Source organism: Pithys albifrons, chromosome 5 (assembly GCF_047495875.1).
Source record: "Pithys albifrons albifrons isolate INPA30051 chromosome 5, PitAlb_v1, whole genome shotgun sequence".
NCBI lineage: Eukaryota > Metazoa > Chordata > Aves > Passeriformes > Thamnophilidae > Pithys > Pithys albifrons.
The window spans coordinates 217,687-245,279 of NC_092462.1; the positions used below are offsets into that span (position 1 = coordinate 217,687).

Here is a 27,593-nt window from a genome sequence, read left to right on the forward strand (position 1 = left end):
CATGCTGTGAACAGTTTGTGCAGAGACTGGGCCAGCTGGATCCTGGGATTGTTCACCATTTGCCCCACAGGATCATGTTCTTCCTTCCCAGCAAAGGCCAGCTGGGAGAATGCAGTCTGATAGCCTGGAGTATCCTCTGTGTCAATGAAGTGCTCCTTGTCAGGGGTCGTGTCATCCTCAGGCAGCTCGAACAAGCCAAGGAGGGAGGGCCTGCAGCAAAGGAATCCTGGGGGCAGAGGGGAGGGGAACAGTGAACAGGTGAGGACAGCCTGTGCTTCACAAGAACGCTCAGATTACCTGGAACCCCTTTGCAGGGACTTGCTTAACTCCTGGCACCGTCCCTGTCCCAGGGAAGCTGCACTAGGACTGTGGGTCTGGGTCCTTTCCAGGCACAATGCAGCTGCTCATATTAACAGCATCAGCAATGCCCTCATTTTTTAGCAGCTCAAATTGCTGTGATACAAACCCAAGAATAGCAATTCTTTTCCAGATTACAGCTTTTCTCTAAGTACATTCAAAAAGAGTTCCAGTCCTGGATCCGGTTACTGTCATTCAATTTGGGCTACCTGAGCCCCCAGACTGCTGGACTGCCTTTCAGTCTCCAGAGCTTTCCCCCAGATTCCACTTTCAGGCTAAGACACTACAGCCTGTCAGGTTGTGAGTATTCTCAGGCCTCCTGACTATGACAGTTACAAGTCAAAAGTGGGCCCAGCTTTCCAGAAGGAATGCAAGCTGACAGTAGCCTAATTCCCTTCAGTGGAGCTCTACTCAGCCAAATCCAGGATCAAACACATCTCAAACCAGCTCTGCCATTTGCTTTGAAAACACACTTCCCTTTGTGCAGTGAAGGATGAAAAGGTATGAAAAGCCTCAAGCTGAGTCTCACCACAACAGTGGGCCTGAAGAAATGCCAAAGGAGTTTATTGGAGGGGCCTATTCTGGTGAAAGCTCCTACTTTCCAGACCTCCAACAGCATCACCAGCAGACCCTGAAGAAGTGTGGCACCTACCACAGCTTGGGGTACTCAGTGTCCATCACGGGAGGACATTCTGTTAATGTCTTTGTGATGCCAACAGCACGGATCTGCTTTTCAACTTGTCCCAGACTCTTTCTGGATTTCAGGAATCATCATTTTCTCCAAGCCCGTTTCAAACATCCTAGTATGACAGTTAGAGAAAAAGTATCAGAACGATTTATCACCCTATGGTGACCAAAGAAAAGCAGAAACCACACAAAGCACCAGGAAACAGAGAACACAAGACAATTTGTTTCTTAACAATTGCTGCCCTCTTACATAGATGTTTGCACATATAAACTTTTTACAAAGGATAAAAACCAGAGACAGCAATGATTCCCTTTTATGACCCGCTCAGGAGATCAGTAACTTGAACTATCAGTGAGGAACTGTGGGCAGAAAATCAGAAATGAACCCCAAAAGGAGAGGCACCCGGGCAGTCAGATTAGCGCCAAACCTCGTTTGCCATTTCAGCCAGAGAGACAACTCTTTCCTGCTTCAAAGGCAAAAACTGCACAGCAGCCTGAAATACAACCCAAGCCAACAGAACACACTCCCTTTGGCTGTATGCTGCCAAGTATTTCCTGCAGAGCTCATGCCCCATTTCCTGTGCCATACTGGTTAATGAAGAGGAGAAAGCAACGAGAAAAAGGATGAAGTAAAACTCCAGATGAAAACAAGAGAATTGCTTTAGAGTCAGCAGCAAAATGCATTCTAAGAAGGAGACAGGAAGGGCAGCCTTCATAAATGTTCCCTTTTACTGAAGGGCATTAACTTGCTGCTCCAAAGTTTGCCTAAAAACTGCTCATCTTCTCGGGCACCACAACACTGAAACGTGGAACCCTGGAAGCACCACTTCCATTTGGTTGGTGGAACACCACTGGAAGAACCCTGTAATTCTTGCTCCTCTACAGGAGGCATCAAGCAGATTTTAAAGGATTAATAACAGACCTTGTGTGATCTGTGTAGAGATAACATCACGAATTTCATCAGCATGGCCATCTGCCTGGGGATGATTTCAACAATGTGTCACAGCTTTGACAGAGGAACGTAAACCCTTCCTCAGAACTTTATTCCCATGAAGGCCAAAATGACACAAAAGCATGGAATGTTTCCCAGCATGAACACAAACTGCAGAGAGCAGTGGTCAGAATGGCTGTGCTGTGTGGCAGGGCAAGTGTGTTGCTATTAGCTGGAGATTAAATGGAGACACTTTCAGACAAGTAACGACATCACACACACCAGGAAAGGAGGAGAACTACACAAGTCCTTTAGTTCCATTCCCTCAGTTTTCATGGAGTGTCACCTGCTGTGGCCACTGCCCTTTATGCCCCCTTGACTCCAGAGCATTTGGAGCAAGTCCCTGGAGCCACCAGAGTCCCACCCATGTACAGGATGCCTGATCTGTGCAACTGCACACTCTGAACCACTCGTGTCACACTGGAGCTTTTCAGAGCAAGGAACTTACTTTTGATAAGTTTTGTTGGTTTGGAACTTGGAAGTCTTTGGAATAGCAGAATGAAGACCTGTTTCCTGTACCAGTCAACTGATTCACTGGAAATTTAAAAGAACAGTTATTCAGTTCACAGTGGGCTTTGACTGGTGCTGTCACTTTACAGAAAACACAGATAAAGTTGTTCCCATCTCTTTAACTGATAAATGTGACATTTTTGCTCCTGAAGTGTTAACCTTTGGCATGACTGCACACTGCAGAACCAAAGCCCACAGAAGTCAGTTTTGAATGCAATTTGAGCTCATACTCACGGGGGCATATGCTCCATGATGCTGTTTAGCAGGTCAAAGCCTTGGGGATCACTGGCTTTCAAGGCAATCAGCTTCAGGAATCCCCCCAACACTCCAGGCTGCAAGGAAAGCAAACATGAAGCTCTAGGCAACTGTTCTTCCTAAGTGGCCCAGCAGAAAGTTGGCTCTGACCATCGAAGACACGCAACAGTGCAAAAGCATCCCTAACCTAAACCAGGATTCTGATCCTGCAGTGCAGGACAAGGAAGACACGCTGAGGCTCCTACTCACTCACTCACTCCACTCACTCACTCCCTCACTCACTCACTCACTCACTCACTCACTCCACTCACTTACTCCCTCACTCACTCACTCATTCACTCACTCACTCACTCACTCACTCACTCACTCACTCACTCACTCCACTCACTCACTCACTCCACTCACTCCCTCACTCACTCACTCACTCACTCCACTCACTCACTCCCTCACTCACTCACTCACTCATTCACTCACTCACTCACTCCCTCACTCACTCCCTCACTCACTCACTCACTCACTCACTCACTCCACTCACTCACTCCACTCACTCACTCCCTCACTCACTCACTCACTCCACTCACTCACTCACTCCACTCACTCACTCCCTCACTCACTCACTCATTCACTCACTCACTCACTCCCTCCCTCACTCCCTCACTCACTCACTCATTCACTCACTCACTCACTCCACTCACTCACTCACTCCCTCACTCACTCCACTCACTCACTCCCTCCCTCACTCCCTCACTCACTCACTCATTCACTCACTCACTCACTCACTCCACTCACTCACTCACTCCCTCACTCACTCACTCACTCACTCACTCACTCTCCTCAAGCCTGTTCTGAACACAAGCCCTGAGAGTTCTGCTGGTCCACATGTTCCACAGGAAGCAAACAAGGTAAGAAAATTCTGGGAAACTGCCACTTGCCAAAACCAAGTGCAGGAATTTTCCATCTCGGCTGACAAAAGCACAGGAGCCCAGGATTCACCTCACCCCCAGGACGGGAAAGCACCCACCGAGCTGCATGCAGAGTATTTGTCCGTGCATGGAGTGCCACTGAGGCCCAGCCCAGCCCAGCCCCTGCCCCGCGGCCCCGGCACTCACGATCTTGGCGGCGGCGCTGCGGGCGATGGTGCCGGCGCCGCGCTCCAGGAACGCCTCTGCAGCAGCCGCACCGGCGGCGGGATGTTCCCCGCGCGCTCCCGCGGCACCGGCTGCGGCAGGTGCGGGAAAACAGCGCCATGAACGAACACGGGATGTGGCATCGAGCAGGAGAGACAGAGAGGCGGACTCCGGGCGTGCGCAGAAGGGACGGCGCGCTGTGCTCCGCGCATGCGCAATAGGGACGGCGCGCTGTACTCCGCGCATGCGCAATAGCGACACCGATCTGTACTCCGCGCATGCGCAATAGCGACACCGCTCTGTACTCCGCGCATGCACAGTAGGGACGGCGCGCTGTACTCCGCGCATGCGCAGTACCGACGACGCTCTGTACTCCGCGCATGCGCAGTAGCGACGGCGCGCTGTACTCCGCGCGTGCGCAGTTGGGACGGCGCGCTGTACTCCGCGCATGAGCAGTACCGACGGCGCTCCGTACTCCGCGCTTGCGCAGTACCGCCGAAGCTCTCTAATCCGCACGTGCGCAGTAGCGATGCAGATACCGCTGCCCAAACGCCGGTTCGAATCCCGCCCTCGCCGGCCCTTCTCCCTCGCTGGCGCCGCCTGCCGGACATGTCCAAGAACTGCATCGTAGTCCAGCCCCCACCACCTCCAATGCCCGCCGGGGGTCCCCAAGGAGGGGCGTGACGAGGGGCGACACCTCGGGCGCCGAGAGTCATCGGGTTGAGGTTGCGGCGGGGCGACACCTCGGGCGCCGGGACTCCCCAAGGGGGGATTGCCGAGGGACGACAGTTTTGGGCACCGGGGGTCCCCAAGGGGGTTCCCGGAGGGACGACATTTTGGGCACCGGGGCTCCCCAAGGGGGTTCCCCGAGGGACGACATTTTGGGCACCGGGGGTCCCCAAGGGGGTTCCCCGAGGGACGACATTTTGGGCACCGGGGGTCCCCAAGGGGGTTCCCGGAGGGACGACATTTTGGGCACCGGGGGTCCCCAAGGGGGTTCCCGGAGGGACGACATTTTGGGCACCGGGGGTCCCCAAGGGGGTTCCCGGAGGGACGACAGTTTTGGGCACCGGGGGTCCCCAAGGGGGTTCCCCGACGGACGACATTTCGGGCACCGGGGGTCCCCAAGGGGGTTCCCCGACGGACGACATTTCGGGCACCGGGGGTCCCCAAGGGGGTTCCCCGACGGACGACATTTCGGGCACCGGGGGTCCCCAAGGGGGTTCCCCGAGTGACGACATTTCGGGCACCGGGGGTCCCCAAGGGGGTTCCCCGAGGGACGACATTTCGGGCACCGGGGATCTCTGTGGGGGTCTCTGGGGTGTCTCTGGAGCATCTCTGGTGGTCTCTGGGGTTCTCTGGAGGTCTCTGTGGGATCTATGGGGGTCTCTGGTGGATCTCTGAGGGGTTTCTGTGGGTCCCTGGGGTCCTCTGGGGGTCCCAAGGTGGGTCCCTGGGGGTCTCTGGAGGTCCCTGGGGGTCTCGGAGGGGTTTCTCGTGATCTCTGGAGGGGTCTCTGGAGGTCCCCGGGGGGCATCTCGTGATCTCTGGGCGGTCTATGGGGGTCCCTGGGGGGTCCCTGAGGGTCTCTGGGGGTCTTTGTGAGTCTCTGGGGGTGTCTGATGGTCCCTGGGGGGTCTCTGGGGGTGTCTGGAGATTTCTGGGGGTCCGAGGGGATCCCCAGGGGAGTTCTTTGGGGGTCCCTGGGGGGTCTCTGGTGGATCTTTGAGGGGTTCCTGTGGGTCCCTGGGGGATCTCTGAGAGTCTCTGGGGGTCTCTGAGTCTCTGGGGGTGTCTGAGGGTCCCTGGGGGGTCTCTGGGAGTCTCTGGGGATGTCTGGGGGTTTCTGGGGGGTCCCAGGAGATCCCCAGGGGAGTTCTTTGGGGGTCACAGGGGGGGTCTCTGGGGATCTGTGGGGGTCCCTATGGGGTCCTTGGGGGTCCCTGTGGGGTCTCTGGGGGGTCTCTGGGGGTCTCTGGGGGTCCCTGGAGGGGTCTGGGGGTCTCTGGGGATCTCTGGGGGTCTCTGGGGGCATCTGAGGGGCCCTGGCAGGTGTCTGGGGGTCTCTGGGTGTCCCTGGGGGTCTCGGCGTGTGTCTGGGAGTCCCTGGAGGTCTCTGAGAGTCTCTAGGGGGTCCCTGCGGGTCTCTGGGGGTGTCTGGAGGGGTCTGGGGGTCTCTGGGGATCTCTGGGGGCATCTGAGGGTTCCTGGCGGGTGTCTGGGAGTCTCTGGGGGTCCCTCAGGGGTCTCTGCGGGTCCCTGAGGGGTCTCTGGGAGTTTCTGGGAGTCCCTGGGAGTCTCTGCGGGTGTCTGGGGGTCTGTGGGGGTCCTTGGACGGTCCCTGATCTATGGAGGGTCTCTGGTGGTCCCTGGGGGGTCTCTGGGGCTTTCTGGTGGTCCCTGGGGGGTCCGTGAGGGTCTCTTGGAGTCTCTGGAGGTCCCTGGGGGGGTCTCTGAGGGTTTCTGGGAGTCTCTGGGGTGTCTGGGAGTCTCTGGGGGTCCCTGAGGGGTCTCTGCGGGTCCCTGAGGGATCTCTGGGAGTTTCTGGGGGCCCCTGGGAGTCTCTGGGGGTGTCTGGGGGTCTGCGGGGGTCCTTGGGCGGTCCCTGGTGATCTATGGGGAGTCTCTGGGGGGTCCCTGGGGAGTCCCAGTGGGCTCTCTGGGGGTCCTTGGGGGGTCTCTGAGAGTCTCTGGGGGTCTCTGGGGGGTCCCTGGGGGGGCCCTAGGGGTCCGTGGGGGCGTCTGTGAGTCCCTTGGGGGTGTCGGGGGGGTCTAGAGGGGTCCCTGGAGTGTCTGGGGGTCTCTGACAGTCTCTGGGGGGTCTCTGGGGGAAACTGGGGGTTCTCTGGGAGATCTCTGTAGCTTCCTGAGGGACCCTGGGGGTCCCTGGGAGTGTCTGGGAATCTCTGGGTTCTCTGGGGGTCCCTGGGGGGTCCCTGGGTGGGTCTCTGGGGGTCTCTGGGGTCCCCAAAGAGGTTGTCCATGGGGCGACACCTCGGGCGCCGGGGTTCCCCAAGGGGGTGTTGCCGAGGGGCGACACCTCGGGCACCCGGGGTCCCCAAGGGAGGTTCCCGAGGGCCGACATTGCTGGGCTGTGGGCAATGGGGGTCCCTGAGTTCCCCAGGCACCCCCTGACTACTCTTACCTCCCCTTACCTCCCTGTGACTCCTCTGAGACCCACAATCCACTGTGAGACCCCCCTCATTTCTCTCTGACTTCTCCTGGATCGCTTTGGACCCTCCTGAACTCCCCTGGACCCCCCTGGACTTTCCTCAACTCTCTTGGACCACCTTGCACCACCCCCCAGCCCCCCTTGACACTCTCAAAAACCTTGGACCCTCTTGAATCACACTTGGACTCCCCTGGACCCCTCCAAACCCCCTGAAGCCCCCTGGACCCCTCTCAAACCTGCCTGGGACCCCTTGGACCCTCCTTAGACCCTTCTGGACCCCTTCGAACCTTTCTGGACACCTCTGAGACTCCCCTGGACACTCCTGGACCCCCCCCAAAACCCCCTGGACCCTCCGAATCTCTCCTGGACCCCCTTGGACCCCTGTGAAACCCCCTTCCACTCCCTTAAAACCCCCTGAACCCTCCTGAACATTCCTGGACCACCTTGAATCCTCCTAGGGCCCCCATGGACCACCCCCTCATACCCCCAGGGAAAACCCCTGGACCCTCCTGGACCAACTTGAACTCTCCTGGACCCCCCAAAACGCTTTGGACCCCTCTGGACCCCCCTGGGCCCTCTCGGACTTCCCTGGACGTCCCATGTCCCCTGCATGTCCCCCCATAGCCTTCCCATGTCCCCAATGTTCCCCCCATGTTTCCTCCATGTCCCCTGCGTCCCTCATGTCCACCCCATCTCCCTCATGTCCTCCCCATGTCCCCTCGATGTACCCCCATGTCCCCCTGATGTCCTCCCATGTCCCCCTGATGTCCCCCCCCATGTCCTCCCCGTGTCCCCCCCCATGTCCTCCCCTTGTCCCCCCATGTCCTCCCCTTGTCCCCCCATGTCCCCCTGATGTCCCCCCATGTCCTCCCCGTGTCCCCCCCCATGTCCTCCCCTTGTCCCCCCATGTCCCCCCAATGTATGTCACTCCATGGCCTCCCAAGACACGCAGCTGCCAGCACAGGACACACACAAATCCCTCCGAAATTCTGGAACACGACATTCCTCTGCAGGGCTGAAAACAAGACGGGGAGGCTTTTTTCCTTTCCGTAGGTGGACTAATGCCCCCAAAACCAGGGAGCTGGGACAGTGGCTGCTCCCTGCACTCTACTGCACTTTCCACAGCTCCTTCGTTGACTTCCTGGTGGATTTGTGCATCCTCTGAAAGTGGCACTTCTCTGCAAAGCAACTCAGCAAATCCCTTCAGTTTGATTTGTTTCCAGATTTTTCTCCCTAGCACCACAGAGCTCAAAAAGGAAACCAGAAAACCAGGAAAAAAACCCAAAGAACAAAAAATCGCACCGTGCCAACCCCCAGCTCCTCCCACAAAGCTCAAGGGGTCCCATGTGTGTCCCCGCCACCTCCAGCTGGCCACCAGGCCCCCAGAGCTGAGGGAAATCTGAGCAGATACTGAGAAACCTCCTTTGCTGAGCACACTCACCACTGCAGTCCTTCAGGCTTTGCAAGAGTCTGTAGGGATCAGACCCCAATTCCAATCCCTGACTACCTTTCTAACAGGTTTTGTTAGACACACACGGGGTGGTCACTCCAAGAACAGCACACAGAGACTGCACAAGGCATTACAGGATTGCCACGAAGAACAGAAGTACCTTTTCTTTCGCATGGTTTTTCCTCTGCAATAACTACCGACCGGTTTGGTTCCTACTGGACATTTCCCTTGAGGGTTCAGGGCCCTCTGGTGAGGTGGGGTTGTTTAGGGCTGATCCTCACAGGCCCAGACTAAACCCAGCCACCCCATCACTGCTGCACGTGGGAGCAGATGGAAATCTCAATACAGCACATAAATGCTCCCCTTCCCTACTACTCAGTCTTTCCTTACAGATGCAAGGAGCAGATTTACTCCATCCTTTGCAGGGACTTGCTTAACTCCTGGCACTGTCCCTGTCCCAGGGAAGCTGCACTAGGACTGTGGGTCTGGGTCCTCTCCAGGCACAATGCAGCTGCTCATATTAACAGCATCAGCAATGCCCTCATTTTTTAGCAGGTCAAACTGCCGAGATACAAACCCAAGAAAAGCAATTCTTTTCCAGATTGTCACTGCGTTCAGGCTGGTGCTCACCATGCACAGAACCTGCAGCACAGACACAGCAGAGGGCTCAGGGACACTCAGCATGCACAGAACCTGCAGCACAGACACAGCTGAGGGCTCAGGGACACTCAGCATGCACAGAACCTGCAGCACAGACACAGCAGAGGGCTCAGGGACACTCAGGAGGCACAGACAGAGCAGCACAGACACAGCAGAGGGCTCAGGGACACTCAGGAGGCACAGACAGAGCAGCACAGACACAGCAGAGGGCTCAGGGACACTCAGCATGCACAGACAGAGCAGCACAGACACAGCAGAGGGCTCAGGGACACTCAGGAGGCACAGACAGAGCAGCACAGACACAGCTGAGGGCTCAGGGACACTCAGGAGGCACAGACAGAGCAGCACAGACACAGCAGAGGGCTCAGGGACACTCAGCAGGCACAGAACCTGCAGCACAGACACAGCAGAGGGCTCAGGGACACTCAGCAGGCACAGACAGAGCAGCACAGACACAGCAGAGGGCTCAGGGACACTCAGCAGGCACAGACAGAGCAGCACAGACACAGCAGAGGGCTCAGGGACACTCAGCAGGCACAGACAGAGCAGCACAGACACAGCAGAGGGCTCACGGACACTCAGCTGCTCATCCAAACACTCACAGCTCCGCCCACAGGCTCTATGTTCCCAGAGGGAAAAACGACTGGACGGGACACACCTCGGACATCACAGTTCCTCTCGTTCCTGGTGCCCTGCAAAGTCACAGGAAGTACAGTCCCTCTCAGACCCTTCACCCCTGAACACGAGGACACCTGCACTTTACACTGGATCCCAGGGACCTGCACAAGTGTGTTCAAGTGAGCACAAGTCGATGGCTCCCTCTGACACATCCAGCCCTCCCTTCCCTCTGAGAAGTCCCAAAGACTCCCACTCCACCCCTGCGTCTGTGCCCTGTGCAGCACCCGCACCGAGCTCAGCTCTCCCCTGGCCCTAGGACATTTCTGCACGTCACCTGTTACTGATTACAGAGCACAGGATAAGGCAAGAACAAATTTGGCAGCACTTAACACCTGGAGTTTTCTTTCTCCACAAATTGCTGCTGTTCCTCCTGGCTCTGGAGGTTCCTGCACGAGCCCTTGTCCCAGCCCTGCCACACACACACAAGAAGCAACAGGCACACAGGCGCTGCTTTCACAATTCCTGACCCAAACCCTTGCCTTTCCTGCCCAAAGCTGAGGGAAATCTGACAGAGTATTAACAAATCAGCTTTGCTGACAGCAGTCAGCGCTCCACTCCTTCGGACGTTGCAAAACTTTGTAGGGAACAGACCCAAATTCTAAAGTGCAGTCTCACTCTCTAACAGATTTTGTTAGAGAGAGAGTGAGCCGTGACTCATAGAACAGGAAAAAAAGACTGCACAAGGAATAACAGAAGGTTTCTCAGAAGAACTCAAGTTCCTCTTTCCCTCATCATGCCGGGACTGCAGGACCCAGCATTTAAAAGACCCTAGCATTTAAAAGACAATACAATTGTTACTGATTCTTAAACCTCTGCAACGTGGTTATTTCCCAGAGAACTGAACCAGCACTAAACTACTCCCACATCCCTGCAGTGCTTTGGGGAGCAGCAAGATGATGTCCCACTTGTGCTTGGAAAAACTCAAGAGAAGGAAAAGTCAGTTCCCTTCTCCCTCTCTGATCCATAAACAAAGCAGTCCTGTAGGACAACACAGACTATTCACAGAAGGCCTGTTTCAATGGGGATTAAAAATGGAAACAAACAAAATGGGAAAATAAAAACATGGTGATTTCCTAACAGGAGCACAAAAAATTCAATCAAGCCAGAAAGGAAATTACAAACCAGATCAAAAGAGCCAAAAGAAATGCTCTGCCTTGATACAACTCTCTGATCATTCCGCAGGACATTCTGCACAGATCACAAGCAATTACCAATCATTTCTCCTCTGTAAAAAATAACGACTTGGGTGCTGGACGTGTCCATTGAGGATTCAGGGGTCTCGTGGGGTTGTTTAGGGCTGATCCTGGCGGGCCCAGAACAAACCCAACTGTCCTCATCACTGCTCCATGCTGAATGTAAGGGGGGAATATTGATACAGTTTAGAAATACTCCCTTTCCCTGCTACTCGGTCCTTCTTTACACATCCATGGAGCAGATTTACTCCATCCTTTCTTCCCAGCAACAGCTCTCCAGCTCCAATCCCAGCTCTCACAGACACAAACTAAACACATTTGAGGCAACAGTTCCATCAGCACCTGGAATTCCCAGCTCCCTGGGCCCAGCACTGCTCATCCAAACACTAACAGCAATCTCAGCTCTGCTCACAGGCTCTCTGTCCCCAGAGGGAAACACGACCTGACGGGACACAGGTCGGGCAGCACAGCTCCTCTCATTCCTGGTGCCCTGCAAAGCCACAGGAAATACAGTCCCTCAGACCCTGCGCCCCTGAACACAAGGACACCTGCACTTTGCACCAGATCCCAGGGACCTGCATGAGTGTGTTCACGTGAGCACAAGGCCATGGCTCCATCCCCCTCCCTTCCCTCCAAGAAGCCCCAAAGGCTCCCACGCTGTCCCTGCGTGTCTGCCCCGGGCAGCGCCCACACCGAGCCCAGCTCGAGGCTCTCCCCCGGCCCTGTGGCAGCTCCGGTGCTGCCAGAGCTGCCAACACACCCAGAGCTCGGCTCCCCAGGCTCCTGAACCCCCAAACCCACCCTCACACTCACAGGGCCTGCCCTGTCCCTCTCAGCACAGCCAAACCCCAGAGCTCAGTTAGCCCAAATTCCCTTGGCCCTTCCCCTCTTCTCTCTGTCGGTCCCAGCACACACTTGCAGGACCAGCCTGGAGTGGGAAAAAAGCCGTTTCCCAGACAGTTGGTCCCAACAGGCAGGAAGAGAGAAATGTGTCCCTCTGAATTACCCCACGCCACTGGCAGGACCAGGTACCTCCAGACAGGCCAGTGGGGCTGGTGGCTTGGGCTGCTCACACACCCAAAGGATTTGCCACAGCTGCACTCAAGCCAAAGGCTTTTCCTGTGCTGAAAGAGAGCAGAAAAAGAAAATTAAATGTACTGTGGAAGTCAAAGGCTCCTGGCTTTCACACTTCTGTTCTGGCTGCTCACTACAGAGGTTTCTTCCCTAAAACCTGCTCTTACCCAGGAAAACCTGAGAAACTGCCAGAGTTACGGATTGTAACCAACATTTCCAAAGGATTTCTCTCTCCCAGCAGCAGCAACGCTCCACCAGCTCCATGGAAAGCCACAGCTGAGGCTGCAAATAGACACAGAACAAGCCAAGAGCGTTAATTCAGCACCAAAACACTCAGCAATGAACCAGTTTAGAGCAGCCTTGGTCTCATCCCCCTGCAGAGGGAGAGGCTTTGGAATTCCAAGCAGAGCCAGAGATGCCCAAAGAGCAACAACCCCTCAGCAGCCCCCCCGTGGCTTCCCCTGGGGGTAACCGGGTTACCCGCACCTGCTTTGCGGCACAGCAGGCACGGGGATGACACGTGGGGACAATCTGCGGGCACTGCACAGGACTCGGGCCCCTGGGCCGAGCCCTGCCCCGCCCCGAGGCGCTGCAGACAGCTCGCCTGCAGCAGCGGGGGCGTTTTCTGCCTCTCGCTCCGGCATTGGCCGGGATGGAACAGCGAGCAACAAGCCCTGAACACAGAGAGCAGGGCCAGCACCGGACACAAGGACACCAAGCAGCGACCTCTGGGCCCGGCAGAGGCCTGAGGCATCCCAGGCCAGGCTCTGGGCTTCCTTTGCTTTCTTCCCCTGCAACCGGCCTGGCGTGGGAAGGGTTAAATCACAGAGCGTAGGGGAAACACACTGACTGAAACAGAAATAAATCCCAGGTACACTACACCTCACTGGCCCATCCTGAAACCGCTCGACAAACACCGTGGGAAAGCCAAGGGGATTCCCTGCAGTCCCGGGGAGCCGAGGGGACGGCGGGGAACAAGCACAGCCCGCGCAGCTTCAGCCACTTCTCCCTCCAGACCCCGCAGTCAGCGCCGCCTCCCCGCACTGTCCCGGCCCCCGCGTCTCTGCCAGGCTCAGCAGGGAATTCAAGATTTACTTCCTCGGGACATGAGGCCGCCCACACCAACCACGAGGAACTGGAATCCGAGGGCACACGCAAGAACGTGCTCGTCCTTGTCGCGCTCTCCGTGTCCTCCTTCCAGTGGCAGCAAAACTGTTTCTCGGATCCCCTCCCTGCGGTCGCTGCCGGCCATGGCCGAGGCGGCAAAGCTGCCGGGACCTCCTCGAGGGCCTGCCCGGCCTGTGCCGCCATGTGCCGCTCTGGCGGGGCATGGGCTCTGTCGCGATGTGCCGCTCTGGCGGGGCATGGGCTCTGTCTCGATGTGCCGCTCTGGCGGGGGATCGGCTCTGCCGCGATGTGCCGCTCTGGCGGGGGATCGGCTCTGCCGCGATGTGCCGCTCTGGCGGGGCATGGGCTCTGTCGCGATGTGCCGCTCTGGCGGGGCATGGGCTCTGTCGCGATGTGCCGCTCTGGCGGGGCATGGGCTCTGTCGCGATGTGCCGCTCGCGGGGACATCGCGGCAATGCAGCGCCGACAGCGGGTGCACGGCGGGCCAGGCCGGGCCGAGCCGAACGGAGGCTGCGCGCTCCCGGCGCGGGGCCCTGGCGGTGCCCACTGTGCGCCGCGGTCCCGACCCGGGCTGCCCACGCCGGTGCCTGCCTGCCGCCCGCGATCCTCCGCCGCCGCCGGCGCGCCCCAACTGCCCCGGCCCACGGCGGGAAGCCCCGCGGGGCGATGGCGCTGCGAGCGGGGGCCGGCTTGGGATCAGGCAGGCAGGTAACCGCCTATCAGAGCCAAGGGGTCCTAGGGATGCCATCTTGATTGTAGTCCGGGCAGCCATCTTGAGTGTAGTCCGGAACTGACTACCCAGACCTCCCATACCATAGAGAGCAAACCGGAACATCCGAGTTCCAGGCCGCGCCGCCATCTTGAGAGCGGCATCCCCTACTTCCTGCGGGCGCCGAGGCACGTTGCTCGGTCAGCTCCGCCATCTTGAGTGTGGCAAAACCCGCGCTCCTCAGGACACGAGAAATTACGGGACATTTTAACCCTTCCCCGAGCGCTGACAACACCCACAGAGCCAGAACGTCACAGGCACAGTGACTCACCGCCAGTTAAGCGCAGAAAAAGAAAACAAGTGCGGCAAAAGCCGCAGACACCGAGACATTCGCTTCCTTCCGAGGCAAGACAGATAAGCCCTGCTAGGAAAAGAGGAAAAGCGGCAGGGCTTGCTCAAGCAAAGCACACCTTTCCAAGCTGCTCTCCGCACTTCCATTCCGCCCTTCATTACCACGTGACACGGCGCTCCGGTCGAGTCGCTGCACACGCATCAAGTCCCGGTTGCGGTACCGCCTCTCGGCCGGCAGGTGTCTCCAGCGAGCCACGGCGCGCGCGCAGTACCGGCGGCCACCGCCAGGCGGCGGCAGCAGCAGCGCCTCCGGCGCAGCCGGGCGCGCACAGAGCACAGAGAGAGCTCCGGACACACAGAGCGGGAGCTGCTGCTGCTGCCGGCACAGCGAGCGCATTGCATGGCACAGGGCACAGAGAGAGCGCTCCGGACACACAGAGCTGGAGCTGCTGGCACCGGCACAGCGAGCGCATTGCATGGCACAGGGCACACAGAGAGCTCCGGACACACAGAGCTGGAGCTGCTGGCACCGGCACAGCGAGCGCATTGCATGGCACAGGGCACACAGAGAGCTCCGGACACACAGAGCGGGAGCTGCTGCTGCTGCCGGCACAGCGAGCGTATTGCATGGCACAGGGCACACAGAGAGCTCCGGACACACAGAGCGGGAGCTGCTGGCACCGGCCCAGCGAGCGCATTGCATGGCACAGGGCACACAGAGAGAGCTCCGGACACACAGAGCTGGAGCTGCTGCTGCTGGCACCGGCCCAGCGAGCGCATTGCATGGCACAGGGCACACAGAGAGCTCCGGACACACAGAGCGGGAGCTGCTGCTGCTGCCGGCACAGCGAGCGCATTGCATGGCACAGGGCACACAGAGAGAGCTCCGGACACACAGAGCTGGAGCTGCTGCTGCTGCCGGCCCAGCGAGCGCATTGCATGGCACAGGGCACACAGAGAGAGCTCCGGACACACAGAGCGGGAGCTGCTGCTGCTGCCGGCACAGCGAGCGCATTGCATGGCACAGGGCACACAGAGAGCTCCGGACACACAGAGCGGGAGCTGCTGGCACCGGCACAGCGAGCGCATTGCATGGCACAGGGCACACAGAGAACACCCGATACACAGAGCGGGAGCTGCTGGCACCGGCCCAGCGAGCGCATTGCATGGCACAGGGCACACAGAGAGAGCTCCGGACACACAGAGCGGGAGCTGCTGCTGCTGCCGGCCCAGCGAGCACATTGCATGGCACAGGGCACACAGAGAGCTCCGGACACACAGAGCTGGAGCTGCTGCTGCTGCCGGCACAGCGAGCGCATTGCATGGCACAGGGCACACAGAGAGCTCCGGACACACAGAGCGGGAGCTGCTGCTGCTGCCGGCACAGCGAGCGCATTGCATGGCACGGACAAGCCCTTCAGTTTGTTTCATTTGTAAATACAAAACTTCGATTTTCAACCTCCCCCTTTCTACACCCTGAATTTCTCATATTCCCTAACCCCGTATGTAATACCTAGATACAGGGCTCTATTTTGAATTCCATTAATGTGTAAATTGATATTAAAATTCAACATACAGCAAAATGAGAAACGTTATTTTTCTTATTATTTTTACACACACGAAGCCCCTGAATTTCCAGGCATTTGGGCCGTACACTCCCTTTTTTTGCTGGACCCCACATGATCCACCCTCATCCCCCCTGCACCTGCACTCCATCCTCATTCTCACAGAGACTTGGGATGCCCTTCATGGCCCTAACCCAGATTCCCCCCATAACACTTTTTACTCAACCCCAAAGGTGGAAAAGAGGGAGGGTGGGTACAGGATGGGGTCTAAGTGGGGATAAGAAGAGGAAGGGAGAAGGGATATCTGCAGGTGCACAGGGAAGGGGGAACCCAAAGGGAGGGAGGATTTCTTTTCCCACCCACCCAAGCTCAGCAGCTCCTTCACAAATCCGCTCTCTGTTGGAAAAGGCTCTTCCTCCCAAGAGACACATCTGCCAGCACAGGACACACACAAATCCCTCTGAATATCTGGAACATGACATACCTCTGCAGGGCTGGCTGTAGGGTTGGAATCAAGACAAGGGAGGCTTTTCTCATTTCAGAAGGTCACCAAAAGCCTCCAAACCCAGGGAGCTGGGGGCAGGGGCAGCTCCCTGCACTCTGCTGTACTTTCTGCATACCCTTCATCAGCTCCATGTGGACTTGTGCATCCTCTGAAGGTGGCAGTTCTCTGCAAAGCAATTCAGAAAGTCCTTTCAGTTTGATTTGTTTCCATTTTTTTTGCTCTAGCACCACAGCGGTGAAAAAGGAAAACAGAAAACAAAACTAAAAATTCCCAGCATGCCTCATACCCCCTCTCAACATGCTGCTCCCCACACACGGCCTTGCTTCTTCCTCAGCTGCCAATCTCACTTTAGGGTTACCCCCAGGGGAGCTGCAGCTCAGGGAGCACAGGCTGAAGGCACCCAGCTGGGGTACAACACCAGCTCTGCAGAGCAAACAGCATGTCCAGGGCTCCCAGGACACTCCGGGGTTGCTCCAACGCTGCTCCCACCACTCTGTGAGCTGAGGTTCCCGTGGCCCACCATGCTCTGCCTAAGCCACAGCTGAGACTGGATATCTCAAATCCTGCATGAGGAATCAGAAAGCAAATGGGAGAGAAAAAAAGAGATGACTTTGGGGTATTTTCCCAGCAGGTTTTTCCCCTGTGTGCAGGAACATTTAAAGACAATACAAAGAGCTTTTATGTAAAATAAGTACAGAAGTCTGCTTAAGAGTCCAGCAATTAGGGCTGCAGTGGTTGAAGCCAAGAGGATAAACCCACTGGGATGAAACAGGAGTGACTGACAGGATGGTTTATGGCACAGTCAGAGCTGCAAAGCTGGAGCCCTGTTTTCCTGTGCTGTCACAGAACTTGTCCCCCCCTCAAAGTCACAGCACAAAGCAGACTCCCAGTCCTGTTACTTCTGCAGGAGTGATGCTCCCACCAACCTGCTGAAGAGCAGGAGCATCCTCTTGCCCAGGGAGCAGGAATCACAAGGCTTGGGGCTCCCTGTCCTGCCACAGAACAAAAGCAGTAGTCAGGAACTGCAATCAACAGCTGTAAATAAGATTAAACCACCAGCAGAACCACTTCAGAGATGCAAGAGGCACCCTGAGCAAGTTAGCTTTATTTCTTACACGTCCCTCAACTTGTGTGCTGACTGCTTTTAAATGTAACAGAAATATTTACCGTATTCTAAGGCCTTCAGTCCCCTCCCTCATAAGCAAACCTAGTAAGTTCTTTTGCAGAAGTGCCCAGGAGGAACAGGGAGGGTCTGTCAGGTTACCTGACCCTGGTCTCTGCCTGGCACAGACCTCTTTGTTGCAGCACAACTATGTTTTAATTACTACTGCAACAGTAAAGCACCAGCTTAGTTTTTTGTTTGTTTTGTCATAGCTATCTGTAAGAATTTTCTATTAAAAAAATAATTAAAGCAATGCACTTTTCCTCTGAGTGGACACAGCAGCAGCAGCAAAGAACCAACATGTTTCCTCCTCCCTTGCCTGCCCCGGGAGCTCCAGGCACCTGCCTGGGCTAGGGCTGAGGATGGTACCTGCAAAAGTTTTCATTCCATTAGTTCACTGAGGTGAGCAGAGCACTACTTGCACTTGATGGTGCCCAGCTGCAGCAGCAGCAGCATTTGGATTTTGTACATCCACAGTGAGCCTGTCCATCTGGAAGTGCCCAGTTCACCTCCCCCTGCTGCGATCCACATCCTCACCTGTGCCTTGTTGTGACCCAAATCCAAGCACCTGGCCCAGAGGAGCCATGGGGAAGCTGTCCCAGTGCACAGTTTGTGGATTATGGCACAAGGAGTGTGGGCTCCGCTCTGGCCCGTTGCCGACACTGCACCAGCCAAACCCAAAAACCACATGTAGTAGCCAATTCAGCAGTACTTGTTTGTCTCCTTCAGGGAAAGAAAAGAAGGCACAGACAGGCAAGAGATCACACAACCAGGTTTGAAAATGAAGCAGCTATTTTATTCTGGCATCCCCAACCACCCCTATAGGTGGAGTGTGCATGTCCAGCCAGGGGCTGCCCAGAAGGATGACAGGCAAAGCACCACGATCCCAATGCAAACAGCCATTTGTACCACCACCAGATCTGGAGAAGGGGCTCAACCCCGCTGCTCACCTTGCTGTTGCTGCAGGATGCTGGTGGCCTCACGTCTGGAGAGCTTCTGCCCACCTGGGCTCCCCTTAAGGCTTCACCGGTGAGGTTCAATGCTACCATTGTCTGTACATAGAGCAGCTCAGCTCAACACTGTTACAAACTCCATATGCACAACGACTCCACAGGTTACATCACACAGAGAAACAATTCAACATCAAGCCCAGTGGCAACCCAGGTGAGAAAAACACTTCCAAAGGGACAAGCAGCTGTAACAGTATTTATTGCCACGTTTCCACGCTTGCTGTAGAATAAAACCCTTGTTCCCCACCTCTGCAAATGTACTGTGAGTGATAAAACAAATCAGGAGCAAAAACTGCTGGAAGAAACCAGTGGGCACCCAGGGGCCACAGGTGTCCCTGTCCCCAGGGAGCAGGGGTGTAGGGGGGCTCTGCCAAGCAACAGAAATGCCCCAGCACTGGGGCAGAGGTATTTTAAACACAGACATCAAATCCTTACTTGGATGGACAGGAGGAAACGTGCTCCTCCAGCTGCCCAGGGAAGAATGGGAGAGACACCACCCCCGCCCCACCCAGGAGCTGGGCTGCAAACAGCCACCCTCCCCAAGCCTACAACCCTTAAAAATATATATACTTGTCTATTATTGCCAACAAAGAGTTTTAAGACTCCCCCCTTGCACCGCAAGGTGAGTGAATTTGCAGAGCTTGGTCTTGGTCTTTTGTTGTGGAAGGGGGGAGCCGGTCCGGAAGAGAAGGGGAAGGGGCAGACCTGGATATCCGGTGTCTGAGGTAAGGTTGGAAGAAAAAGTGCAGCAAGAAGGATATGCAAGAAAAACAAACAAAACCTGAACATCTGTCATATGAAAATGATTGTCAGAGTCACTAGTGAAAACAAGGTAAAAAAATATGTTTGCCATAGAGGTACCTTTCTGCTTCTTTCAACATCAGAACACTAATCTGAGGTCCATCCAGTGTTTCCAGTTCACCACAGGAATACTCTTTGGAAAGCCTGAGCTGTGCCATCCCAGTACACGCCTCAAGGTTTGCTGCCCAGCTCCAGTGGCAAAGAGAAGACCCTGAGCCCAACACGGCCACCTGGAGATTCCCTGCGACTGCCTGAGCAGCGGGACAGGGTCTCCCATGTGTTGACCTCGAAAGCTGCCCAGTCTCTCCGGTGCTGGCATCGCCACCGTGGCACTACCCGAAGCGGAACTTCAGCCGGTACTTGACGGGGCTCGGGTTCTTCCGAGGCAGGGCTGGGACGGCCTTTGGCTTTGGTGGCGGGGGCTTCTTCTCAGGGAGGGCGACGGTGAAGGCGAGCTCGGGGGGCTGCGGCTGCCAGAAGCGGGGCAGGAAGTGTGTGGAGACGTGCTGGGGCCGGGCTCGGGGGCTGCAGCCCCTCTTGGCTTTGCCCCTCTTGTTGAGGGCCACGTACCACTGGCGGCCCGAGCGCGGGCTGCGGTGCACGGCCGAGGCGTAGGTGTTGTAGCTGTTCTCCTGGAAGCGCTCCCGGAAATGGCAGTCTGCCGTGAACCGGGCCTGTGGGGACAGCGGGGACACTGTCAGCCAAGGGCTGGTGCTCCCGTCCCTCAGCCCCCTCCAAAGCCTACTGAGTTTGTCTGCCCTCCACAAGCAGGTCCAAAGGAGTGGGTGGAAGCACAGGGCACCCGTGCCAAGGACACTGGGCACCAGACTGTTTGGAAACCCCCCAACAGAGACTCTTCAGTAGCTGCTTGCTGCCCAACTTTCAGCTTCCTTGGAAATAAAAAGGCTTGGGCTGCCCCAGCACTGCCCTTCCCTTCTGTCCCAGCCCGCCCCAGCAGCACCCTTCCCTTCCCTCCAAAAAAATTTTCCAAAATGCAGGACCAGAGCCTGTGGACCCACGACCCTGAGCCCCCTGGCTGGAGCTTTCAGCAGCCACTCCAGAGACACTGTCACCTGACAATGGGCATGGCATCCCAAAATCCAATGGCTTCCTCGGCCTAATTCCACAGCAATGCCTCCAAACCACTGGAATGGGATCAGTGAGCTCTTTAGCTCCAAAATCAGCAATGGAATACAAAACCAACCCCCAGCAGCACTTTGTAACCATGCAAAAGGTGTTTTAAACTCCTAATTTAAGCAGAGAAGTTGAGCCTTACAGCACAAGTGACACAACCCTCAGCCTGCCGTGCACATTTTGCCTCACAGCATTTGGAATTAAGCTCGTTCTTTCCCAGAGATGCCACCTCCATGACTCATTTTTCCTCTCCCTGCCTTTCATACACCCTTCACGCTGCATTCCTCATGCACAAACATTCACCTTCCCCAGCAATCCTTTGCCTTTGCAGACCCCAGGTCCTCCCTGCAGCCCCCAAGCACGTGGCACTGCTCGGGCAGGACACCCCAAGTACAGAGGGAAGAACTGCATCAGCTGCTGCTCCACCATCACCCTGTCAGGCTTCCCTACATCCCAGCACATCCCCGCAACATTCCAGCCGGGAAAAGCCATTTTTCCTGGCACAAGGTGAGTGGTGCAGCCACGGCACATGGCTGGCATTGGTTTTGCTCTGCAGACCTCCAGAGACAATCACAAAGAGCAATCCTGGAGTGAATTAAATCTCAAAATCCCGTTGAACAGAGATTTGCCCCAGCAAGGATCACAGCATTGTGACGGTTCCTGGGAAGGGAGAATTACCTGGGCAAATCTGGCCCCTGGGGTCTGTGCTGGCCCCTGCCAAGATAGGCACCAAACCCCTCCCACCCCCTCTGTGCTAAAAATGGACAAACAGGGGAGCAAGAATTTATCAACGAGGAAAAAGCCATCTGTGCACACAACTGATAATTGCTGGGATTACTGTCATTTTCTGAAGCTGGTGCCTCTAAAAATGAACCACTTGGTAATTTAATTAAGTTGCCATGAAAAAAACAGAAAGAAAAAGGAGGAGGGCATCTGTAAAGCACCAAACTGGGGTGGAGGTGGTTCCAAGAGCGAGTTTTGAAGGAGCCCAAATTCCTGCAGGAATGACTTTTGTCTGCAGAGTCTCCTGCCTGACTCCCATATCAAAGCACTGCCCTGAGTGACGGGCGCAGGACGCGCTTTGTACTGCTCAGAACTCATTAGGCCATGAAATAACTTCATCCTGCCAGGGCAGGAAAGAACAACAGATGCTGGGTTTGCATTATCAGCGTTGTTTAGTACAGCAATCTTTAGACATTTGGGTCAAGTTTCTACAAATTCGCAGCTTTCATTCAAGCGGGGCATCGCGTGTCCTCACCCTGAGGCCTGGCTGAGGTCCCTCTCCGGCCCTGCCCTTTGTATGTCCACAATTAACAAGGCACAGCGAGGTTTGATTTAATTTCTGCCTGCACCAGGGCATGAATCAAGGCTTCAGCTTGGATAAGGGGCCCATTACACGCTCGGAGGGAAGGCTCTGGAGGGTCTGGGGATCACTCCCTGCCTGCTTCCCTCTCCTCTCCATCCCTTACCTCTCCTCCTGCCCCATCACCTCACCTCAGGTTTTTCTCCACCCCTTTACCCCTAGACACAGTTCTTGCTCCTGCTTTATTTCCTAAAATAAACAATCACATGCTCAACCTTTTAAGCATAGTTTGGTTTCAGGAGTAACACTCCAAAAAGGCTCAAGGGAGAGAGACGAAGAGTTCATAAATCTCACTGGGAGTGATCTGAGGGCTTGGGCAGCACAAGCACATCAGTGACATCCACTCCATGACCAGGAAGTTTGGATGAGAACTGTGGGGTGAGCAACTGGCTTTTCCCTCTCCCTCTCTGTCAGCCTTGCCCAGCCTCCCTGGGAACCACCCTGCAGGACAACGTGCTGCCATAAAAGCACCGTTCTTGGGGTGATGAAGGTACATGCACCTTTAAAAGGCACTGACTTTCATATAAGCACAGGAATTCATTTGTTTGAAGGATCTCTGGAACTAACAAGAACCTGGGAAGCAGCATCCTGAGGCTGCAACAACTCTTTGATTGCAAAAAGCTTGGGAAAAGCACAATTAAACCTGCAGGAAGCCCCACCCTTCAGGAAAACAGCCTGCAGAACAAAGTTATGGGATTTTCCCACTCTAGCTGTAACACACCTGCACAGGCTGGGCCTCACCTGCCTGAGCTCTCACGGAGTTCTCTGCCCAAGGGCAAAGCCAGTGCCAGCCCCGGGACTGTGGGCACCACGTGTGCCGCTCACAGGGAGATGTGGCCAGGGCCGTCTGCGCGATCTGCTGCAGGATGGCTAAAAATAACCCAGCCGTGCTCCAAGAACAGGCACCGCCGGTGCAAACACCCCACTGCACAGAAAACAAGCATGCACTTCTCATGGGTAAATGCAGTAAGCAGGGAGGTGGGCTGGGATCTGGGGCTCCACCTGTCCCCTATCTGTCTGCACAGCTCTGATGCTGCCGAGCACGGAGCCAGCCCGGCGGCCCAAGAGGGTCAGCAGGTGGGGCCCTGCCCAGAAGCATCACTGCCACCTGCACCTGGAGGTGTCATAAGGCCTTTAATAAACAACACATACTGATAAGCGGTGAGTTTACTTACACTTGCATGGAGTTTTCCTTTTTTTGACATCGCTAAAAATTTGTTGCTGAAAACTCCTCGTATTCCTACAATCCCCTGAGACACAGCAAATATTTCCAAAATACCTAGGATGACAGAAATCCCAAAATAAATCACAGTTCTTTCCACATGGGTGTGACAAAGAAAAAATAAATACAACTCAGTCTGACAGGTTTGCATTTCCTCTCCCGTGTCCCTGCTCCTCAGCTGCCAGGCTCCACGCAGCTCCTGCTCTATCCCTGTGCCCCACAGAGGCAGCTCCATCTGCTCCAGGACAGACAAAGGGTGGTGGCTGGGGGTTGCACTTTGGGAGACAATTCCTGGCAGGGCTGTGACACAACAAGGTCACCCCTGGGAAAATCCTTCACAAGGGTGGGAGTGGGAAAAGCCCACTGTGCCTATGAAAGCTTGCCAGGACTGTCCATGCCCGTCCTCCTCCAGCACACACCAGACTCAGGAAGTGAAGGTGTCACACACCCCACTGGACTCGAGGTACCGATGCTGCTTCCTCAGGCCCCCGTCCTCGAAGTAGGACTTGAGGAACAGGTCGCTGTGCAGCCCAGCCATGGAAGAAATGGGGATTCTCTGAGCATGTTCAGGCTCTGGGCCCCAAAAGGGCACGTGTGCCCTGCACCTCATATGACAGGACTGCAACCTCCGAGCACCCTCAGCAACAGCACTGGCACGTGTTGCCTCGACACGCACTGAGGGGCTCCTGGGCCAGAGGGTCAGGGGACCTCCCAAAACCTCCCAGTCAGGGATCAGCACCACATCCCCCACTGGCCTTCCCGCCCTGGGGAAGCAGCATTGCTCCTCAGCTGCAGCCCCAGGGGATTGCTGGCCCCAGCCGCAGAGGAAGGACCCCGCAGAACATCTTGTCTGGCCCCTAAAGGGCCGTGGGATTAACATGCCGGGAGCAAACTTGAAGCCGCGTTAAATCCCCGAGGCCGGTATCGGATCACCACTTCCCATGTTTATTTTAAGGAGGAAGCGCAGGTCCCTGAGGCAGCCAAGTCCCAGCACCAAGGGCCTAGGGGCCACTGTACAGGGCTGGTGGGCCACTCCTCATCACCCCATGTGCCCCAGGCCAAAAGCCACAGGGCTGTGCAGCCCCACCTCAAGGCAAGTACCTTGTCCCGAGCATGCCTGTCCTCGAGGGCACCCTAAAACCTGCTGCCCTTTGCGGGGTGGCCCTCGGGCTGACAGGTGTACTCCTGGTTATTGGGGTTGCCAGAGGTCAAGCCCCATTTCTCAGGCCAAAGCTGGGGTTTCCTTGCCAAAAGCCAACGTCTTCCCCATGAGGGACAGTTCTCAGCATGACCCCCCAGCACAGCCCCCCCTCACCATCACATGCCCCCAGCCAGTGCTGGCCCAACTCCAAAGCGCAGAGCTGGTGTCACTGTGACCTTTCTGGGGAGAAAATCTCACCTTAGCAAGGAAGGAACTTCATATAATCCAGGTCCCTCCAAGACAGCTGTGGCACCAAATCTCTGCCTGCCCTTCCAAACTCACATCTCCCAAAACAACTCTGGTGTGAATGCTCCGTTTTCTCATCCTTCCCCTAAAACCCCTTGAGGCCACGTGCCCACAGCACCCACGGAGACCTGAGTAGAGTTTCCAGGCTCCCAGCATCCCTGCCCAGGGGCTGCCCTCCCTCGTGGGGCCTTGGCATAGACCGGGGCCTGCACACGTTGGTCCAGGGCAGATGTGGTGGCTACTCTGTTAGCGCTCCCGACAGCTGAGCCTCGCATGCTGCCAGGGTCACCTCGGGCCCGAGCCCTCGGGCTCTTTAAGTGATTTTTCATCCCTGCTTGCTGTTTCATTCCCTCTAACAGGATATCACGGCAACTCCGACCGGAGCATAAGCCATGAGTTAGCACAGCTTTCTCTCAGGGGAACGTCAGCCTCAGTCCTATTTTTAAACTGAATATATCCTATCACTGTGCAGGGAGAATGAGAATGCAAACCGAAGGATGGAAAAGTTCAGTGGGGAAAGGACAGAAAAGGGGCAGCATCCTCCTCCCACGTGCCTGACTAGAGGCTACGGTGGGACTGCAGACCACATGCCCTCACACCAACCCTCGAGGTGGGCAAACCCGCAGGTGGCGCTTCCCAAAGGGAGCCAGGCAGCTCCCACCGAGCCCAAAGAGCACAGCCTCCCCTCCCCGAGGCCACCGGGGCTGCAGCTCCCCACAGACGAGGGCAGCAGGCACGAGAGGCTCCGTCAGCTCCGTGGGGATGGGGACACTGCAGGGATGAGGATGAGGATGGGGATGCTCAGCCTGGCTGCCCTGGCCCTGGCAGCCCCCCAGTTCCCCACTCACTGAGCGGACTCGCGTCGTGGGCGCCGTCCACGCGGCCGTCGGGGTGCAGCTGGAGGTGGAAGCCGATGCCCACCCGGCAGTACAGGCGGCCTCGCCGTCGCTCCGGGCGGCTCCGCGGGAAGCGGCTCGGCCCTGCCGCCGCCGCCGGGGAGGAGGAGGAAGAGGAGGAGGAAGGCGCGGGGGCGTTGCGGCCGCGCTGCGCCCCGCCGGGCACCTGCTCCCGCCGGGCGCGAGCGGGCAGGGCGAGGAAGAGGAGGAGGAGGAGGAAGGACGGGCTCATGCTGCCGGCGGGCGGGAGGAGGGAGGGCGGGCGCCGCATCCCGCTCCGCTGCGAGCCCCGGCGGTGGGAACCGGGCACGGGTGGGAGCCGGGCCGCCCTTCCCCGCTATTTATAACCGGGCGGCGGCCCCGCACCTGTGCCCGGCCCCGCCAGCTACCCCCCCGTCCCGTACCCGTGGCAGATGCGGGGCTCGAGGGCGCATCTATCTGGGAATTAAGTTGTCCGCCTTGTCGGGACGGGGCCGCGGGGCTGCGGGACCCTGGGGACAGGGTCGGGTTGCAGCCCCCCGCCCGGGATTCAGGAGGTGACACGGCAGCTGCACGTTCAGCCCAGCCTCGGGCGGAGGGCTCGGAAGTGGGGCTGGGGGCAGCCCCCCCAGCCACTCTCCATCCCACACGGCAACCCGTGCTCAGCCCCTGAGAGCAAATCGGGGGGGGCAGCGGGTGAGGGTCCCCAACACGGACCCCCAGTAGCATCTCACAGCCTACAGGGAAGCTCTGCCCCTTGTCTCTGCACAACATCCCTCGCGGGTCCCAAGCAGGGGGTACACGGCCCCGACCTCCTGAGGGGTGACCCCCACACGTGTCAGGTGCCCCCCAGGACCAACGGCCGTATTTCTTCCCAATTACAAAGGCAACTCTGTCACACAACATTGCGGCACAGGAGAGCACCACGCGGCGGCAGCTCATCCATCACCCTGGCACAGCTCCGCACAGATTCCGCTTTTCTCAGCTTCTGGGGACGCTCGAGGCCACCGGGAAAATCTCACTTCTACAAAATCCAAGATGGGCCAAACCCACCCTGCTCAGCCTGCAGCCCAAACTCTGCACCTCTGTGCCCTCACTGCTCCTGTCAACCTGCGTTGTCCCCCAGACCCCACCTAGAACCGCTCCTCAGCCATCCCCGGGGGTAGTGGCTGGGCCAGGCCATGCTCCCAGGGTTTGGGTTCAGCAGGAAGGAGGCAGAGCGGGTGGCACGCCCGAGAGTGACCTTCGCATTCCGAGAAAGCTGAAGGTCGGGGGCACAGGGAGGGACACACACTGAAGGGGCCATATCCTGCCTGGCTGACACCTGGCACGGCCTGGTGCAAGCAGCGATGATCTCACAGCATTGCTGCAATTTCAAACCATTTCTCAGCACATATATATATCCACACAGCTATATGCACACACATTATATATAGACATGTATATTTAGACAGCCCTATATATAGATGCACATACCTGAAGGAGGGTCAAGGCTCTCAAATCTTGTTTACTTCTCCTTCTCCCAGCTGTAGTTGTTGGCCTGGCAAAATCCATGACTTCCACTTACCCACCTCATCTTGAATTACATGCACATGCTGAGACCAAATCCAGATCCATGAGCAGGACAAGGACCTGCAGGGGTTCTGAATCTTTCCTATGGAGTCTGTGCTGCACCTTCTGTAATCAGCTCAGCTGAGGTATGCTGAGAGGAATGGCCACCTCCCTCCAGGAGGCCTTCCCCTTGGCCATCTTGGTGTAGAGGCTACAGCTGCTACAGGATCATCCCAGGGCCATCCCTGTTCTCCATCTGGGTCAGAAGATTATAAAGAATTTCTGTCACTGTAAGTTAAGTTGAATGCAAAAATGTTTAAAGTTGCCATCCCGAGGGTGACAGGGCGCAGCAGCAGGCCAGGAGCAGGAAGGACACAGCTGCACATCCTGAGCAGAGATGCCCACCTAAAGCTGCTGTACCCAGAGGTTCACCAGCAAGCCCAGTCTCCCTAATTTTGAGTCTTGGGTCCACACCCACAGTTTCCTTCAGTCCTTCTGGTGCTGCCCTGGCTGCCAAGAACCCTCTGCTCACTCACACTTCTGGACTAATTTTTCCCCTTCAGCAAAGAATTCCCAGAAAAGCCAGACTCCTGTGGGGTGCAGCCATTAATTGGTG

At 56.7% G+C, this 27,593-nt stretch overlaps 2 protein-coding genes across 2 annotated transcripts; both read right to left on the reverse strand.

The window, feature by feature from the left end:
• Positions 1–900: 900 nt before the first annotated feature.
• On the reverse strand, positions 901–14,141 carry LOC139672139 (collagen alpha-1(I) chain-like). Its single transcript, XM_071555704.1, has 6 exons — positions 13,250–14,141; positions 12,322–12,436; positions 11,423–12,204; positions 2,780–2,877; positions 2,484–2,569; positions 901–1,157 (listed from the first exon to the last, which is right to left on the reverse strand). Exons 1-3 carry the CDS (start codon positions 14,139–14,141, stop codon positions 12,150–12,152), a joined length of 1,062 nt encoding a protein of 353 aa, XP_071411805.1. The 3' UTR covers positions 901–1,157; positions 2,484–2,569; positions 2,780–2,877; positions 11,423–12,149.
• A 5,576-nt stretch (positions 14,142–19,717) lies between these two features.
• Positions 19,718–25,718, reverse strand: FGF5 (fibroblast growth factor 5). Its single transcript, XM_071555043.1, has 3 exons — positions 25,400–25,718; positions 23,058–23,161; positions 19,718–20,059 (listed from the first exon to the last, which is right to left on the reverse strand). Exons 1-3 carry the CDS (start codon positions 25,716–25,718, stop codon positions 19,718–19,720), a joined length of 765 nt encoding a protein of 254 aa, XP_071411144.1.
• Positions 25,719–27,593: the final 1,875 nt, after the last annotated feature.